At 38.1% G+C, this 19,910-nt stretch overlaps 1 protein-coding gene and 1 long non-coding RNA gene across 8 annotated transcripts in view; one reads left to right on the forward strand and one right to left on the reverse strand.

Annotated features, from left to right (window-relative positions):
* Window positions 1-3,996: 3,996 nt before the first annotated feature.
* Window positions 3,997-19,714, reverse strand: LOC116710144 (uncharacterized). Of its 2 annotated transcripts, XR_004337051.1 has the most exons (7): window positions 19,466-19,714; window positions 19,093-19,289; window positions 5,993-6,752; window positions 4,703-4,761; window positions 4,415-4,571; window positions 4,278-4,308; window positions 3,997-4,149 (listed from the first exon to the last, which is right to left on the reverse strand). It is a non-coding gene; the product is annotated as an uncharacterized LOC116710144 (long non-coding RNA). The 2 variants fall into 2 exon arrangements; XR_004337050.1 differs by lacking the exons at window positions 4,278-4,308; window positions 5,993-6,752 and having other exon boundaries at window positions 19,466-19,710.
* Window positions 18,691-19,910, forward strand: part of anks1ab (ankyrin repeat and sterile alpha motif domain containing 1Ab) — a 53,718-nt gene continuing 52,498 nt past the window's right edge. For 3 of the 6 annotated variants that reach the window (XR_004337048.1, XR_004337049.1, XM_032548993.1), the window contains exon 1: window positions 18,695-19,218. Coding sequence is in view for 4 of the 6 variants with exons in the window: in XM_032548993.1 (XP_032404884.1) it covers window positions 18,928-19,218 (291 nt within the window). In the remaining 2 variants the exon portion in view is untranslated. Of the gene's footprint in view, window positions 19,219-19,910 lie in introns of all 6 variants that reach the window. The other 3 variants (XM_032548992.1, XM_032548989.1, XM_032548991.1) reach the window with 3 other exon arrangements.

Consider the following 19,910-nt stretch of genomic DNA (forward strand, 5'->3'; position numbering starts at 1 on the left):
AAAATAAACTGAAATAAATACTTGAAATGTATCACTATTATATGGAAGTTTTACTTTTGAATTCAAATGACAAAATGAACTTTAAATATGACATTCTAATTTATTAAGATGTACCTGTACAGTTGTGAGGGTAGTTCATGTCAGATGATACAAGTGACATTTCTGAGTAGGTTTAGTATTGGGTATGTGTAAACTTACCCAATACTAAAACAAGGACTTTAGATTTCTGTCCTTGTTTTGAGTGGTGAAAAGAACCTTGTTGTTATTTAAGAAGCAGAAAATTGTTCCTCATTAAAAATACTGTCTAAATTTCATCTGTTGAAGGATTCACACTAACTTACCATCAGAAAACCTCTGGTTTTTATGCTTCTCTCTCCTCGCAATTTCATACCTTTCTCGATCATTCTCGAGAAGTATTTTCTTTCATTAAAAGAATTTCAAGAACAAACTCAAAGCTATTAATATTTATGAGAATGTAAAATCGTCTATTTGAAGTATCCCGGCTGAAACAATAACTTTCACATTTGGCAATTAATTTGTAGAGACTCAGGGTTTTTTGTGGGGTTTAGTACAGGGCTCCAAATTATTTGCTACTGTTGCATTATCTTTTTACTTCCTTATGTTGAAGGCAAATGTTGGCATTACTGTGTATCTGTGGAGACATTGATTTATGATGCGGTTAGCATTAAAATGCTGCGTCCCAGAAATTCAAGTTCTTACTTGGCAGTTGGATGCACTCTGGAGCTGTTGACAGAATTAAAAGGTTTGTTCAAAAGTGAACCTGACACTACATCACTCAGAAGGAAAAACAATGTTTGCTTTTTCTCAAAGAAGAGAGGGAGGGTAAAAAAAAAAAGGAAGAAGAAAGGTGAAGCTTGATCAAAGCGATGCTGTCTAACTGATGCATCCAGAGCTCATCTCTGCCTTAAGATACAGAGTATTGACTGCGTTACGTCGCACAAGTTGTTAAAAAAAGCCACACCATTCTGAAAGTTTTGGGCTCATTATACCCATTTGTCACAACAAAAAATGATGCTCCTGTTTTTTGCTGGTAAATGTGAGGCTGAAAGATGAGCTTTTTCAGGCTTCTCAGTCATAAATGTAATTAGTTTGAACCCAACATAACCGCATAATAAGGTTGTACTGAATGGAAGTACCTTATTAATGTGTTTAAAACAGTTCCTGTGATAGTTTTATGACCTGAACAGAGTGTGCCCACATCCAAAATGTGCACCACAGTGAACATTGATGGCAAATAGAGCAAACAGATGGATATTTCTAATATTTCTGCCTTAGATAAATGAGAAAGTTCACCCAACCCCTCATTAATCTACTCAGCCAGGCATGTTTGAAGAATTACAAGTGTTATGTAAGAATCATCTGCAGCCAATGAGTCGTTATCCCAGCTGACATTTGTATGCACAATGCCTTCCAAGACTTCAGTGCCCTCCTCTATGCTTGGTTGTGTGTGCTCACAAACATTTGCCTTTAACTATGAAATGGTTTCAACAGATGGAGCCAGAGAGTCATGATGCTCTGCAACTACAGCCAAGACACTGGAATGATGTGCAGTGACTGATTTCTGTGCTTCCACGGACTGTCAAATTTCTTTGTATCTCACACACCCAGAGGACATTTTTGTGGCTCTGTGGGTTAAGAAATTTCTAGGCCACTGTATAAAAGAGGAACTAATTTCTTGAGGAGAGATATCCATATGCTTTACGCCATGTTTGCCAATTTCAGAATGGAGGGAAATTATGACAAAGACAATAGAGTTACATGACTGTGGACAACATCACCTAACTTTTGAGAGATGCTATTAAGACCTTTTGGACATTTTGATCCTCAGAGAACCACATAGATTACATACAAGCCCCTCTTAAAGCCTGGACTAGTAAACATGCAGTTTCCACATCAGCAAGACTGAAATGAAGCCGTGTTAATGCTCATTTCATGTGTATGTCGGGCATAGGCGGATGCTTATGTGTCATCTTAAATCCGTGGTGCTTTTATGAATATTCAGTCCAGCAATGATGGGGTGTGCTGCCCCGAAGGGAATGAAGTGGAGTGGTGGAGAGTGTTTATGACTGGAGTTAAGAAAATCACAGAAAATCTGGATTATATTAAGACTTACTGGAAGAAAAACACTTTTAAGCATTTAGTAAAAAGCTGATCTCCTTAGGTGTGGTTTTGTAAGGAAGTTCACTGTGTTAGTTTTACAGAAACTATACATTTAACCATACATCTTTCCCTCCATCTGTGGTTTTTCCAGGTTCCACATTTAAAACATGACTACTACGAGATCAACTGCAATAAATTCTGTGACTTTTAAAAATGTACCTAAACAGTTTTGGACATGTTAATCCAGTACTCCCCATACAGTATATACCTCTGAGTGTAAGAACATCAGCTTGTAAAAGCAGCAACATTTGTTCTCTCTCGAATGGCTGCAAGAGCAAAAATCAAATCGTTCTGTCTCACAGCCTTGATTTGAGAATTATTCTTGCTGGTTGTTTCTAGATGCATCGCCTGACCAGAAGTATTTTTTTCATTTCATATTTGACAAATATTGTGTGACTGGTCAGAAACTTGAACTGGGAATGGTTACTACAGTGACAAAAGCTGCAGTTGGATGGACCTATGATGACTTCCTGCACTTGAGTTCTTCTAAAGAACAAAATGTCTTTGTTGCCATTTACAGACCTTTAACATGAGTTAGGAATCTATTAAAATTAGACTTTATGTGTACATAATGTTTGTAATAATGCTAGGGTCTATACTACAACAATGAGCAATAATTAACCATAGTGGTTTGATAATAAAATTAACTATATTAAAAGTTTAAAGATAAGACTGAGGAACACAATTTAGATTGGAATTTAGCTAGATATGGTAAAAAGAAATATGGCTCTGTTTTTATGAATTGAATCCTATAAAACATTTTTTGTTAGATGAAACATAAACACTTATATTTTGCACCCGTTTAATTATATAATCGTATTTAGACAAAAAGCACAACAATAATAGCTAAAGTAAGTGCAGTATCCGATCAAACTGTACATACAAAATGTAATTACAATGTAATTACAATGTTAACCAGTTATTTGCCTGGTAGCTGATAAAGCCAAATAAAATAAAAAAAAATTACATTTCAAAGTCAAATCTTTAATCATTTAATCTCCAGTAAGGGGGAAGATACTGAAATTATCTTTCAAAGTGATAAAAGCTACTCTTGGTTAGACACAACCAGATATAATGTGGCAAAGATGCATTTCCTCTACATTAGATTGTGTTTTCCTTTGGGTAAATCAGTAAGAGGAGCTGAATCATATTCTCCTCTTTCTCCTGGAGGATATTTAGCGTTAGCTGCTCCCAGGGCAGCTGAGGAGATAAAACTCCTCCTGTGGGACCTGAATCCTCCACACAATCTGGGCTCAGATAGCCTTGCTTTATAGAGCTCTGAATGACGGCCACTAGCAGTCTACTCAAATGAAATCCTGGTTTTACTCTCTATTTGTTCTTCCTGCATACGAATTCTGAATCTTCTGGTTGTATAGTCCCTGCTAAGATTCATGACAACATGCTGAGATCTTTTCCTGAACAGAAACTCTTGGCTCAGTTTTTAAACGTTTGCATTAAGGATGAAATGATGCTAAAATAAGCTGCAACAGAAAGAAGGCTTTCAGAGTCACACTGTAAAAAAAAGTCACTGTTAGAATTTATAGTAACTTACTAGCAGCAGGGTTGCCAGCCAATTACTGTAATTTTTACGGTAAAGAAATTACAGTAACTTTACAGTAACCTTACTGTAATTCTATTACAGTTTTACTGTAATTTTATTACAATTTACTGTAATTTTATTACAGTTTTACTATGATTTTATTGCAGTTTTACTGTAATTTGTATTACTATATTACTGTAATATAGCCCTTCTAAATGTCTGTCGTTTTCTTCCTTTGAAGGAAGGAAAGGATCCAGCAGTGTCAAATATTGAAGTTACATATTTTTAAAAACTTTATTGGAACCCCAACAGTACATCTCAGACATTTGGGCAAGTTTAAGACTTGGTGAACAGCCAAACAAAACCAACATGGATGAGTTCTGAGTTGGTCTCAGTCCTGAACTTCTCCAGAAATCATCAAAGGGTTGCTAGAAGATAAAGAAAGAAAAACATGTTTTAATACATGAAAGAAACAGCACATTAAACTGCATTTATGGATATATGCATTTATGGATTCCTGTAAGGAAAGATTTAGTGGACAGACACTCTCTCTGACCTTCCTTCATTGTAGCTGTCCTCCTGTCTGTCTATTAGAAATGGACAGGACAGATACAGAGAGACAGGCAGAGAAAAAGACAGACAGGGATAGAGATGGAATAAGAGATCTGATTGTGTGTAAATGTGTAATTTTACCTTTTTAAAAATTCCACTGGTTCATGAAGGAGGAGAATGGATACACATGGGTTCACTGATGTCCTAGTGTTTTGCAGTAAGTCGTCCTGTTGGTTTTGATGTCACTTTTCCGTTTGCAGCTTTTGTTCCGCTTTCTGGGTTGAGGTCTATGAATCGCCTAAAAACAGATAGGAGACTTTTCAAAACTACTCTTTTATTATTTTTTTTAAGTACACATTACATTATTATATTATATGCCTGTGAACTACCAAATATGTTTTGTAAAACCATTATTAAAATAGTTCTCACCTATGAAATAATACTTTAGGTTGCAAAAGGCGCTGCTGGATCCACTTGTGCCCTTGATGCTGGTTCCAGAAAAATAACAATGTTCAGTGATATTAGTTTTAATTTTAACTTAATACTCAGGTACACAGAGACATTTCCATAGACAGATACATTCTAATGTCTCTATCCATATACTATGTTTGCAGACAGAGACACCTGTACATTCTGTGCCTCTATCTGTAGACCTAAGGTTGGCAGATACAGTAAGATGGCAATATCTCACTTTGTCTTCCATCCATTAGTCTATGGACAGAAGGATGCAAGTTACAGTGAGACACAGAGAATTGGAGTATCTGGGCGGTGGAGAGAGGGGTGAGGGGTCGGTCTTGTCACCCCCCACAAGATGCTGCCCTGGGCGGTCGCCCATAGCAGAATCTGGCACTGGCTGATTAATCACAATTAATCACTATGCCTAACTTTGTAAGCTTGAAATATAAATATGCACACAGCTGTGCAAACCCCTCTTGCTGCACGCCAACAATTTAAAATCCAAGCAATTAGCTTGTAGTCTCCCATACTCAATAGCAACTAAGAGATATTTACTCCACTACACATGCATACAAGTGGTACCAAACTTGTTCAGGAGCCAACTGATAGATAAGATCTATTTTAATTTCTAGTTCTTGGATGCCCCACCTTTTATGATACCTCCAAGGGCAACATGAAGCTCATATCAAACATACACATTCTCAAAAAATGTTTTGTTGTCTCAAACCAACCATGTCTGAAGATTCTTAGTTTTCCATGGTTTCTATATTCAGGAAGGTTTATAACAAGTCAGTTTGTTTTAAATGGTGGTTTAGAAATGTTCCTCTATATTCATTTCCTGTGATGAAGCGGAACTCTATTATCCTCATCCAGCCAGCGAAGACCGGTGTAATTCGTGCACCTAAAATTGCGGGTTAGTAAACTAGATGTGCACAACGTTGGCTAAAGACCCAACACAAGAAAGCTTAAACTATTCAACTCTTGTTGCTGTCTGCTGTCGCGGAAAAAGTATTTCGCTGTTCAGATCACAGTAAGAGCTGTATTTTCAAAATCCAGCCACCTTACTGTATTTTCATGCTGTAGTTTTTACAGCCATTTGTTACAGTGCAGGTTATGAATTTTTGTGTCTGTGATCACGCTGAAGCATTAAACTGATAGCAATGCTTTAGGTCTAAAGGCTAAGTAGGGCAGAGTAAAAGTCTTTTGAGGTTTGCTGCAATTTCTCTTCAGTTTTTACAGATTTCCAGTGCAGTTCATGCTCACCTCTTTGATATTCTTGTCACAAGTGAATGCATTAATGTCCCGAATATCAGAGTTCACAGGAGACGCACTCAGAAAACGATTCTCCGCAGCCCCTGGGCCCATCAGCAAGGCTGTGCAGGAGAAAGGCTTAAGAAGGTTTGCTGATTGATTAACTGTTTGTAGCAAACAACTTTGACTGTGACTGACTGACGGCCAGATTCGTCCAGATTTACGCTCTCTACGGAATTATTCAGGTTCTGAATTCATGATTGTGAGTCTTCTTTTGCTCCCAGCACACATTTAGCAGTTTTACCACTCAACAGCCTTGGCTGAATGGAGGACAATAATCCTCTGTCTAGCTACTCCTCTGTAGCCATTTGGCACATGGCTGCATGAAGACCAGGATGATGCTGGGGAGTACAGCGAGCAAGGATGATTGCACCGGGCTGCTAGTTGGGCTGTGGATTAAAGGAATGCTCAAGAAAGAAATCAGTCTGCGAGGCAAAGATTTTAGCAGACTTCCACTACCACCTTTCTCATTTAGTTTTGTCTCCCTAGCCATCTCTTGTTCCTCCTCCTCCTTCTTGTCTCATTCTCTGCTGCTGCGCTACCAACACTACTCTGTAATTTAATCCATTTAGTCATGGCTCCAGATCAATATCCATTTTCCCGGGCCTCAGGGAGAGCTGCTTGAATATGCTCATTCCAAGCAGCAGTGGTGTTGGCCAACGGGGGCTCTGATGGGCCCGAGGGCCGATGCGGACGTCCTATGCTACACCATCTGGGGAAACAAAGCAGAGTAGCTGCAGATGTTAGATGTTGTACTGCACAGCTTACCTTGTTTGCCAGTGAATGACATCAGATTCAGTTAAGTCTGATTCGATTAGGGGGGTCTTGTCAGTGACCAGGAAGTGAGGTGGAATTACTGTTATTTCAGCTCCCTGCAGAATTGATTTACTGTCAGCGCAACACAAGTGCAGCTACTTTAACTGTACAACTGTACAGCATACGTTTACTGACAAGGTTGTTCTTGAGACCATCAGCAAGATGTCACAATGTGAGTAGAAGAAGTTGCTGTCATTGAGTAAATTCTCTGAGTGTAGATGCTGTAATATTTGCTGCTGTTCCACTTAAGAATAAATATTCTGCAACCCGCTGTGCGGTCGCCCGCCTGTGGCCAGCCGACCGCACAGCTTTCTCCTTCACCATCTCAACTCTGCCATGTTTTATAAATATCCATGTAAAATATTCAGCTGTCATTATTTGCATGCAAACCATTATGTATTAAAAGATGAGTTCTCTAAAGTCAAAAGGACAGGCACAGTTTACGTGATGGGTCAGCAGCATATCAGATAATGAGCAACTTTAAATCACATTAGTGGTCATAATTCAACCAGCTTTCCTGGTTATAAAAAACCAAACACTCTGCCTTTTGATTAGTTAATTTTAAATGTACACTGCTCAAAAAAATAAAGGGAACACTTAAACAGGTGTTTAACACTTAAAGTGTTCCCTTTATTTTTTTGAGCAGTATAGTTGACAATGGATGTATAGCAGAAGCTGTGTAGGAATTTACAGTTGTGTTTGCTCATTATCGTCATATTTTAGTGGCAAGAAATAAAATTAAGTCTGCATTTTAACATCACCATAGATACCATTTAATGCAATTTAAAGTATTTTTGGGCAGCCATGAAATAGAGCCTAATACCATGTTGTGAATCTAAGATGCTGAAACTCACAGGAAGCTATCTTGTATGTTTAAGATCTCCAAAAGTGTAAATCTGGAAAAACCTTCAGCTGCTCAATATTTGATATATAACTTCACCTCCAATTTAAGGACTTAAATTTTTAATCAGAGTCCTCATCATTTCCAACATATGGTTCTCATCCATGCATGCATATAAAAGTAGTAGTGACCTTCTTGGTTTGGTTTGGGTGTAAACGGTTATTTTCCCTTATTGCTGCATCTCAACCATCGCTGTAGGTTTCCTTTGCCCTCTAATCTATTTTTGCTCCTTTTTTTATTATTTTGCTTGAACCTTACTGTGTTTGTCTTCCCTGTGCTTTACTTTATGGTCTTTTTGCCCTTTTTTCCTTCAGAATAAAACATATCACTTTTCCTCTGAGCTTCAATGTGAGCAGTGGAAATGTCTATTCCTGCACAGGATGAAGGTTGTCGGTTTACAAGTCTTTTTAGCAGGGGCCTCTATGTGTGAAGTCATATTCTCCAATGTTGCAGAAGGCTTTCCTCTGGCCATCTCTGACAGAAAAATGTGTTCTATAAATTGCCTGTAAGCTGGAGGTTGAGAGTGCAAGTGTGTGAATCAGTCTGCTTTCGTTAGTTGGAGTTTGTCACATGAATGGTTTTGATTTTTTTTGCTCTTGTAAGTATGCAACTGTCCAGTGTTATTAATCTATTTCTGCATTTAATGTGCACAAACACACATGCTTGTTCTTTTGCATCACTCAGAGGATGCAGTCACATAATACCTTGTGGTATTATAGATTTATTGCACACAAAGTTACATGTCTCAACCTAATATTCTTTTTTTAGGAAATATAATTATAAAGTTTTTAAAAACCGAAAAGTTTTAATCTTGACAGTTATGGGGAAATGTTCCCTTGTCTAGCAGACAGTCACAGGCACCCTCCACAAAGATGATAGACAAGAAAAGGTCATTGTTAAAAAGGCTGGCTGTTCACACAGTGCTTTATCCAAGCATATTAATGGAAAGTTCAGGGAAGGGAAAAGTTTGGAGGTAAAAGGTGCACCAATAACAGAAGGAGAATTGAAATGATTCTGGAGTAAAGCCCATTTAAAAGTTTAGAGGTGATTCAGAAGGCATGGACTGCAGCTGGAATCAGAGATTCAAGAGCCACCGCACACAGACATTTCCAGGACATTGGCTACAACTGTCACAATCCTTCTGTTAAGCCACTTATTAACCAGAAACTATGTTAGAAGAGTCTTAGTTGCACTAAAGAGAAAACATATTGAACTCCAAAGCTCTCTTCTCTTCTCAGATCAAAGTATAATTTCTGGTACATTTTTAAATGGCAATCTGGACGAAAAATAGAACGCCACAGCAAATGTGTGCTGTAATCAAAGTTAAAAGTAGCCCAACAAAATATCAGAAAGGGTCATTTTTATTTAGGGGTGACTTTTTAGAGGGTCAAGGAGAGTGTTTTAATCTAATTGTAAAAATAGTTTGATGATCTGAAGAATTTTGCTGTTCCAAAAATAGCAAAAACAGAATAAATTTGTGAGGATGCAAATACATTTTCACATCACTATTTGTAGTTCTAACTAGAGCAGCAATACCTCTAAACTGCCCTCAGGGTAGACAGAGCTTTACAAGATTTACTCAGATGTTCCTAAACTTTCTGGGGATAATAAAAGATAGATCACAGAAACTTGCTAGCTCACAAAAAATTGGACACCTAATATATGTAAACTGTGAAACCACCGTTGTTCTTATATCAACATGAGGAACTGAGACATCCACAAAATCTGTCAAACTCTTTGAGTGCTACATTTTCAGAAAACACGGAAGAAACTTTCTGTCTAAGTTGCAAGAGTTGTAAATTTCCAAAAGGAAAATATGCAGATTTTTCAAACTTGAGTGCTTCCCTTCCCTTTGGTTCTATCCTCCTATGTGAAGTTAAAATACCGACCAAAAAAGTGCAGACCATGCAGTTTTAGCCGTGAGAGATGTGGATTGTTTCTCCTATATTTTGGTCATGATTAAAGTTAGAAAGTAAGCTCCCTGCTGAATGAATTATTCAGCCCTTTAAAGCAAAGCTCTATTTTGAGATTTTATTTCCATTAGAGTTCATGTTTTGTCAAACCACTATCTCTTACAATCCATTTTTCTCAGTTTCTATACTTGTAGCTTTTACTGACTGGGGTTTTCAAACAAAATAGTAAAATTTCATTCACACCAAACAAAAGGAACGCTGTGAAAAGAAATCTCTGTGATCTCATCTTTTATATCAGACAGAAGGGAGAGCTTGAGTACCATAGTGCTCATGTTGCCTTTTATTCCTGCAACAAGTAAAATTGCTTCTAAAAATGGTTTCAGTATAGAGAGAAGGGCAGAATCTATTTAAAGAAAAAGAGGTTTCTTATTCTCCAACTCTTTGATGTTCAGAAGTTAAAAAGGCTAAAAGCCTTTGGGTAGACTCTGGATATCTGAAGATGAAGACAGATTTAGGCTTGGCAATAAACCCTTTTGAGGCCAGGTAGAGAACCTGCTTTGTTCTACAAGTAGCTCAGTGCGACAATAAAGAGAACATTTTGAGGCTTGACTATGTCAAAGATCTCAAAAATATATTTTCCTGCAGCTGTCAGCGGGTGATAAATGTCTTCTGTCTCAATCTGAGTTCTGACTCTACATTGAAGAGATGGCCCATAATGGTAATGGATTGTCCTCCACTTCCCTGAGAATGAATTTCCTGATTCAGAGCTGAATATATTGAGCATATCTGATTGATTCATGACTGCCAATACCATTACTATCATTTAGACGTACATCTTCAGTACCAGCTGGATATGGAGCTTGTCAAGGACAGTTATTATGGTGGCATTACACTGGAAATGACCTGGCTGTGAACTGTCAGTGTTAACTATGGATTAATTATCCAACCGTTTCTTTTCTGCTCTACCTGCTCCCTTCTGAATCTATCTCCACACTGGTCTTTTGGTCAATTCTGTCATTTTAGTTTAAAGGGATAGCCCAGAGCTTTTGAAGTGAGGTTCTGTGAAAATAGTACTTTTAAAGTCCTGTGAGGAAGTGTTTGCCCACATACAAATTACTTCTGTTTTTCCTTCCATTCCATTTAAATGTTTCCACAAATCAAATTAAAGTTAACATCAGACAAAAATAACCTGTTGAAATGATGATTTCATGTACTATATGAAAAAAGCCACCCTTGATGGCAATTTCAGACTCAAAGAGCTTTACTCATTGATTTTTGTAAGAGAACCAACCCGACACATGGACATTTGTATGCTTCTTGCTCACATACAGTGTCAAGTGTATGCAGAAACACATGTACACAGATGGCTGCATAACACACGAATACCTGTGTTTATATGCTGCTTGCTTTGATCCTAATCTTACCATGTTATATTTGAAGGTTGATTTTTATCTTTGTTTTTTTGGGGGGGGGTTTTCCAGCAGCGTCATGCAACGCCTTGCAGCTTAGGAAACAAATTAACGTTTCCTTATCACACCGAACCAATGATACATTTTCCCTATGCATCATGTGCTGGTAAAGTGCTGCAATAGCGTGACTTTTTTGAGTGTGACAATTGGTTGCTTGGGAATGATTGCTATCTCTTCTGAACTGGCACGGCAACACTGCTCGCTAAAAGACACCTGACACTTATCGCAATGTTTGTCAGATTTCTCATTTCTGAGTCTTATTGCTTCATGGTGAAAACACAAGCAGAAATTGGAAGGCAAATTGCAAGTGAGAGAAAGAAAACAAAAAAATGAGGGAGAAAATTGCCCATAAGAAAAGAGTGATTAAAGAAAGTGTTGATCTAAAATAAATGATGGCTAAGTATACATCTATGTTTGCAGTTTTATGAATTCTTAAGAAAGTACAAACAAAGATAAAGTGTTCACCAAAATCGAATAGAATTTTTTGTATAGATGCAAACTGTTAAAGCGCAAAAAGCTGGTTTTGAATTATCTTTTGAAATTGTCTCTGTCTTCACCCTCATGCTTTTTACCTGAAAAGCACAAAACTTTGTTCAATTTCATTATTACAGCTGCTTGTACACAAATATACTGACATCCGCATGTAAATTGACACCAGTTTTACCAAATTTGAAATGTAATGGATTTAATTTAATAACTTTTTTTTTGTAAAACAGGTATTTAAAGTTTGACCAAACTTTCACTTAGAGGTAAAAAGTAAAAGTGTTTCATATATAAGACATATTTACAGATGCGTCTGCATCAAGTATTCCAAAAACAGCTGACAGACCCCCAATGTTCAATAAATTAATACATATTTATTATGACGTGGAAATATTCAGGGTGAATCAAAAATGCACACATGGTGCACATTAAAGGTAGTTGTTGTCTAACCTGAATTAGAAAAATATCAAAGCAAAAGCTTATTATCCTATAACAGATTATTTTCATCTAGAATTTTTTAACCCTGTCACAGAAAGCATCATAATGTATTTCTATTAGGAGCAGTTTTATAAACCCTCCTAAATAAATAAGTATGACAAAACCAGAGAAAAAAAATCCTCATGCAAATCAGCTGGAAGTGCATTTTATGTTAAATGCTTCTCCACTTTGTTCCCCTTTTCACCATATCCAAAGTAAATAGCTTTAAAGACATCTTCCCTCGTGGTTCTACAAAAATGCATGTCATGCACATATTTCCACCGCATATTCATATGTTCCTGTGGAGAAAAGATGTGTGCAAAGCTTTTCGTTGCCACATTGTTCATGCATTTAGCCTCAGGTCTCAAGCAGCATCATGAAAAGCACAAAGCCTCATCTCAGTGCATTAAAGTCTCACAGTATTTTGTGAATGTGCACTAAGCACATTTTACTGGTCTGTGTCCTGGGACATTACTTTCTGTTTCCCCATGTGGATGGACATTGAAACGTGGGCAAAATCTCAGAATATTTTTAGAAGGTGTTGCATAACGCAGCTACTGTGCAGCTTTGACAGTGAAGAAAATGTATCCTCTCAATTGTAAAATTGTAATTTTACAAATACACTTGTAAAATTTTACATTTATATTCTATTTGCACACGTAAATTTCAGTCTCACTTTGCAGATTGATAATATTCTTAAATGAATTTTTACCTCCAAAAGAAGCATCCTGCACTTCTCTGAAAGTTGTAAAATAACATACAATGGAAGGTTTTGGTATTAACTTTCAATGCAACAGGCTAATAATTGGCTATTGCATATAGTTTAGTATCTATATTAAACAAAATAAGATGAGCCAGACCATTGTAGATTAATTTGGAGATGATATCAAAATTAGTCCCCGCCCCCCTCCTTTAATCAGGTCGGTGAAATCTTAATTTAGCTCCTTGGTAACAGAGCCTCTTTTTTTGTGCAATTTTTGGGCAGTTCTCGAAAATGACACCCCAAAATGAATTCCATATATCTCAGGAACTACAAAGTGCATTTGACTGGTTCAGGTATCAGAATAAAGGTAATATTCCATGGAATACTCTAGAGGTCTAAAAATCAGCATTTGTATTATTGAGCAAATACATTTGGCACACAGTGAAAAAATAAGAAATAGAAATAATAAATTCTAATTCACATACATTATGGAATGTGGCTATTCCTTAAAAGCATGCAGTTGAAACCCAGAACCTCTAGCAATCCAAACTACAGGTTCTCAAAACTTACTGTGCCAAATTTCATTCCAAAAATATGAAGCGTAGACATTTTGGAAAGGTATTACTTGATAAAATTCCAGGCCAACATTCAAAATGTGCCATTTTTGGACATTTTGGCACCATGTGTGCAATAACAAATTTCTCTCTCTTTTTTTTATTTTTTTCCCCCCCAAGTTATATCTTCCTATAAATGTTCTCTGCAATTAATAACAGTGGTTTTTGAAACGATTTCAGAGTGAAATACTAATAAGAAGTCCTGTCCTGGGCACTCTTGGTTTATAAAAGCGTTGAGCACTGAGTCGGAAACCCAAACCTACGGGGCAGATTTTCTGCAGCCCATTGGTGGACTTGGATGATTGACACATCTAATAGCCAATAGAATCTGAACATCAACATCATTCACCAATCACAACTAGCGAAAATGCATTGCGCAAATGATCGTAAAGCTCCAGAAGGGCACAGCTGCGCGCTAAAGAGAAGGAAGTCCTTTGAGTTTGTAGGCGGTATCCATGGAGACAGAAAAGTTGAAAATAGTGAGGAATCAAATCAGTGTAACACAAGGACAATAGATTACAAGACCTGAGTAGAAATATTTACTCTAAAACGGATTATGACGATGACGCAGTAAAGGTAGGACTAAATTTAGCTTTTTAGCTTCGTGAAATTAGCTTTGTTTTTTGTCTTCTTTGGCTGCTGGTTCAGTGAGTTTTGCAAATAGCATGTTGATTTTAATATTGTTGGAAACAGCAGAGCTTGGGTTTTAATCTGATTGGTAGTTTGTGTGGGTAGGACCGTGTTGCGCTGTCTGCAGTGTGTTTACCAGGTGTGAGTCGTTAGCGTCTAATTAGCCTCTAGTTCTGTTTTTTTTTTTTCTCTTCTCCTTATAGCTGATTAGTGTTGGAGCTGAGTGTTGTTGAGGTATAAATTATTGTTATCATTTAGATGAGCTTCTGCCCGTTACATGGATATGCAATATTCCTATATTGGTGATTGTATAGCATGTGCTTAGATTGATCTTGTTAGCAGAAGTGCTGCAGGACCCAAAAATGGGGCCTATTCTTGGATAATAAATGTACAGTTTCCAAATCATTAATACCCTCCTTTAGAAGTTGTTTGGAGTGTCCACTAGTATAGAAGGGCATTTGATCTTTATGTGTGTTTGATGTCAGTTTCCTTTGACTTCTTGTGATAAATAATGAAGTTAATTCTTCACAGAAATCATAGTTTCATATTGATTTGAAGACTCAAATTATTTATTGATCCTAAGTAAAAAATGTAATCCTTTGAAATACTCATAATTATCTGTGCTTCTTCTGTTTGTAATAAAGCTTGTGGAGTAGAAAGGTGAAGAATTCATCCTTCTAACTAAATTAGCTAATTTCCGAAAATGGTTTTTGATCTTTTTATAGCTTACGTTTGATTAATCACACTTTAACATTTTAAATCACTTTTATTAGCAGTGAAGTAACAGGAACTTGTCTCGTCATTCTGACTGTTTGTGTTAGTATAACTCCTCATTTGAATGTAAAACAATGCAGTGATTTAAACTGCTTTATTAATCACAGTTTTCACCTGAACATTATTTGCAACTTTTATTTATAAACACTGTTGTGTTAATGACACTTAACTTTTTTTAAATTCGGAATTGGTAAGATTTGTCAAAAATCCTGACTGTTGAATAAAACATATCCAGATTAAGTTGGTGATCAGAATGCATTTAAAAGATATCAAACATTTGGTGGAAGAGACATTTTTCGTGATGCACTGATGTGACTGACATAGCTCTTCAAACCAAGTCAATTTTTCACTTTATTTCATAAAATCAGTTAAGAACCAGCTTCAACAACAATTTTGGTTTTGCACCAGAAACAATTTTCTTGCCCTGGGTTTACATCTTTGCACAGTTAGACTGAACCTTATTCTAAAGATAAACATTAGAAAACAGTATATCGAATCAGCATTTGGAAGAAATCCATCTCTGTATTTGATGAAAATAGATCCAGTAATCATTGAGTCATCCAGTTATCTTGGTTGAAATGCCAGAAAATCATCCTACTCCTGTTGAGAATTGTCTGATTCATTCTCTGCAGGTGAATTTCTATCATTTTCCCCGCAAACAATAAATGATTCAGACGCTATTTATTGGCGAGTGCTTAAGAAAATCCACAGAGTAAGCCTGGGTGACTAGCATCTGAGCTCATAGAAACCGAGAAAAGATTGTCTCATCCCTTCAGCCTCTCTTTGTTTTTCCTTTTTCCTCTCTGTCCTTCTCAGAAGCTGACGGATATCCAGCACTACGTTTTCATTCAGCCATGCACGATTGCGCTCCTATTTCCCTGCTGGGAGGTCAGCTCTGTTCCGCGTCTGCTGGAAAGCTTTCACAACGGTCTCATATTTAGCCATTCTGAGCAAACAGCAGGTAGATTTGCTGTTTCCTCTGTTTAAAGTACGTCATTCCAGCCCATCACTTCAGAGTGAATTTTGTAATGGGAAAATGTTTAAGAAATACTGCCTGAAAGTAAAAGTTACTACTTAGGACAGGGGTCTCAAACTCTAGTCCTCAAGGTCTGGTGTCCTGCAACCTTTAGATGTGCCTCTGCTGCATCACACCTGAATAGAATAATTAGGTCATTAGCAAGGCTCTGGAGGACTGATCTACACAAGGAGGAAGTAATTAAGCCATTTCATTCCAGTGTTTTGTACCTGTGGAACATCTAAAAACTCCAGGACAGCGGACCTTGAGGACTGGACTTTGACACCTGTGACTTAAGATCTTAAAATATAAAATAAATGTTAAACTGTTAGTAACTTTTACTGCCTGCATTTCAAACTGTTATGCAGATATTAGAAATTTCATAAACCAAATTGTTTGTAAATCCTGTCCTAATTTTTTTGTCTTTGTAAGTAAGATAGAATAATTTTTGAATGTGCAGTGACTCCTGGGATAAACATTTTTAAGATTTTGAAATGATGGCCTGGATGAATTATACCTGTACTGCTTCAGGGAACATATATTATTTTGGGGGGTATTTTTTTGTTGTTGTTGTTTTTCGCCTGCATGTTTGAAACTCTCCAAAGTGAACAAGCCAAGCAGAGTACATTAAACCACCTAAGTGTTTTGGGGTCCACATTTCCCGGCAGAAAGGGAAATGTAAAACATAAATTATGATGTTTATAAGAGGCTGATTTAGGCTACTTTGTTCTGAAGCCTGTCTGGAGGTAATTGCTTCTGTGGCTGGTTCACTTTATTAGATGTTTCTCCAGTGGGCCCATGCTCCATCTCCGTGATGCCAGCTGATTAGTTTGGCTCTACAGGGCACACATTGCAGCGAAGGTATTAAAATGTGTACTGTGTAATTAAAAATGCCAATTGTGAGAGTGGAAACTATTACAGCTGGCGGAAGGAACATCACAGACATCCCCAAGAGTCCTGAAAAGGCATGTATACATCAGGGAAACAATTTCCTGCAAAAATCCTGTACACATGACGGCGCTGCGATTCACTGGGAGTGTTTACAGTACGCGCAGCCTCTCTGCAACTTGCACAGTGAGCGTTTCGTTCATGAGTCACCACTGTCTTCAGCCCGAGGCTCAGCATCCAGCCAGCTGAAGGAGGGGATTCATGTTTTATTTTAGTCCCTCTAATATGCCGTGAAGACATCATTATCTTGAGCACGTTGTTTTCTAGAGCCTCGATTGTTTAAATGCCACAGAAGGTGTGGATGACACAAACAGCTTCACCCTCATCACCGTCACAGAGATCATTAGATGTGCAATTTAGCGTACATCATTAGATGTGGCTTTTTCTTATTGCCAACCTCAGCAGTCTGTGGCACAGCGCCCCGTCCTTGGTGGGAGAAGGATGTTATCTTTTATGTCATGCACACACCAGCGCTGCCCACAGGGGAGAGGTGAGTTTGCAAGGAACTTGGCTGATTGAGGGCACAGGGCACAAGGCTCTCTGTGCACAACTATAGTTGCTGTGAATACTAAGGATGTCTCGCAAGAGACTCTTTTGTCAGCTTCAGCTCCCTTTTAGAAGAGTCATAAATAGCACACAGTGTGAGCACTCTTTCCTCCGGTGTTGGCATGCCATAGACATTTTTATCTTTACTTTTTTTGTCTACATCTGCAGATGTCATGTGACTTATTCCACCAGATCCAACCAGACAGAGATAAAATACTGAGTGATGTTTATTTTGCCTTACATAAATATGTAATTGTGAAATTCAAATATTTAGGATTTAAAATGAAGCCACAGCAATAAAAGAAAACAATAGGATTTTATGATAAAACGAAACCTAATCATTGAGCATCTTTTACTGGCACCTCATGGGACTTACAAAAACAAAGTCACTGACTGATCAAAAATGGTTTTTAATAATTTTTAAATGTCTTGTGTTCTAGTTCTGAATCCATTCCTGAGTAGTTTTTGATGCACTTAACTATAAAAAGGGTTCCAGCTTTTGCTATTGCCAAGAACATAACTGCTTGGTTACGACAATTTTTAAGTGGGTGATATCAGAATTCAAATATCTCTTTAACACTTGATTTGACTGATATGAGCAGAATGAGCAGAATGAGTTAAAAAGTTAGACCTGATATAAATATTTTATTGGAATTCCACAATCTACCTTGCCTAAAGTGTACTTATTTTATGTCATCACCCCAATAAAGCAGCCAAGTTCCTTTTTGTGACCTTAGACTCGGAGTCAGTGAGAGACGATTCCCAAGTCGCACTGCTTAAAAATGGAGCAGCCACCCAGTGCATCAGTAACCTGATTATCCCAGTTGTCAGTCTGTGTAAGGCCGCGCTTTGGGATCTGCGTGTCCTCTGATTCTCACTTCAAGATAAAACTGGTCCTCCTGGAGATGGGAAGCGACATCAGAGCAGGACAGACACGAAAACGTAGGAAAAGAAATCACCGGGATTTTATAAAGTCAGGTAAGAAAACAGATTCATAAAAGCTTTTCTTTTTTTGTCAACAGCGATGAGTTTGTCTCTCAGTCACTAAGTATTATGCAGTGGTTTGGGGAGTACTTTACCGTCTCTTTGTGTTTTTCTTAATTGAAGCTGTGCGCCACTGTGTGGATCATATAGTATGCTTTTGCTCATTTGTGTTGGAGCATTCATTGTCTTTTAATGCTGGTTTACTCACTAAGAATTCTGTTATGATTATTTTTAAGGCTTATTATAACCGCTCAAAATAACTTGCCTTACTGAGGCAGTTTAAAGTAGATATGAGAGTGTAGGAGTCTCAGAAGAAGGCAGCCATTTACCGAGGGGAGGGAAACAGGATGCAACTTGTGGGTGGGCCTTAGTTATTGTTTCTGTGAACCACAAGTGTCTCCTTTATATGCCGTCTTTGCTTCTATATAGGGGAACTTTGTAGCACAAGCCTTTGTGTCTTTGTTTGTTGGGAAAGACGTTTTTTTGAGCCCACAGTATTTATGTCATTTTAATCTGTATCTTTTCAGTCCATCATTTGGCTCCATAAAACTTTGGATTAATCTTTGCATCGTCACAACGGATGAAACTGAGTTGCAATTTGCAGCCCTGCAACAATGGCTGACTGCATTCCAGATAACACCACCAGCGTTATCCAGAATCCCAAGGCTGACCTACAGGATGGTACCAAAGTTTCACCTGAGTCCCCATCAGCAGCTGTGATCAAAGTGAGACCTGCAGACCTGGAACTGATTCGAAACTTGTCAAAGTCAGACTCTGACCTGTTGGCGTCTCCGGTCGGAGAGGAGGACGGAGGTCTGGGAAACCGCAGCGGCTCTGTGGCTAACTGCAGTTCTGGGCAGCCGTCCATCGAGCGCATGCCTTCCTTTGCATCTGAGTGGGATGAGGTAATACACAAGCTGTCGGGACAAGCATGAGGGTGTAGATGGCAGGAGGAATGGCACTGTGGAGTGTGTCGCTGTGTGTGAATGAGAAAAAAAGGGGAGTGATAAGAAAATAGAGGACAGATTAGTGGGGAAAAAAATAGACAAATTTAGCGGCACATTTCAGGAAACGGAAAGGAAGGAAGAGGAGGAGAGCGGAGGCAGCAGTGTGATCAGGAGTCCAGCTGAAGCAGTGATGGAGTAACTTTACCCAGGCTGTCAGCAGAGAACGCCTGCGGGCGAGTGCTTGAATGCATGAATGGTTTGATCACTTGCACCGACCTCCCTGTAGCAGCCCTGGCATCCAAGACTAATTGGGCTTGTGCTGTCATACCACATCCATTCAGTACATGTCTCAGGGGCCGACCCACGCTTCTAGTGTCTCCTCCTGCTCTTTTCTGGCTCCTTTGCTCCGTCTTGCGCCATCTACTTTTGAGCCCACTATGAGCAATCCTTCACTATCCCCTCCGTACCCCAACCCACCTGTCCCACCTCCTTCAGTTCCCATTCATATCCTGAAAAAGATTTGACTTGTGATTTCTGAGCATTTGGAATGCCAACCCCTCCTTTCAGCTTTGTAAACACTGTGAAATTATTTAAAATGTCTCTTTCCAAAACATAAACTTTTTAAATATGACAAAAAAAGTCAGTGAAGA

Source organism: Xiphophorus hellerii, chromosome 20 (assembly GCF_003331165.1).
Source record: "Xiphophorus hellerii strain 12219 chromosome 20, Xiphophorus_hellerii-4.1, whole genome shotgun sequence".
In the NCBI taxonomy this organism is placed as follows: Eukaryota; Metazoa; Chordata; class Actinopteri; order Cyprinodontiformes; family Poeciliidae; genus Xiphophorus; species Xiphophorus hellerii.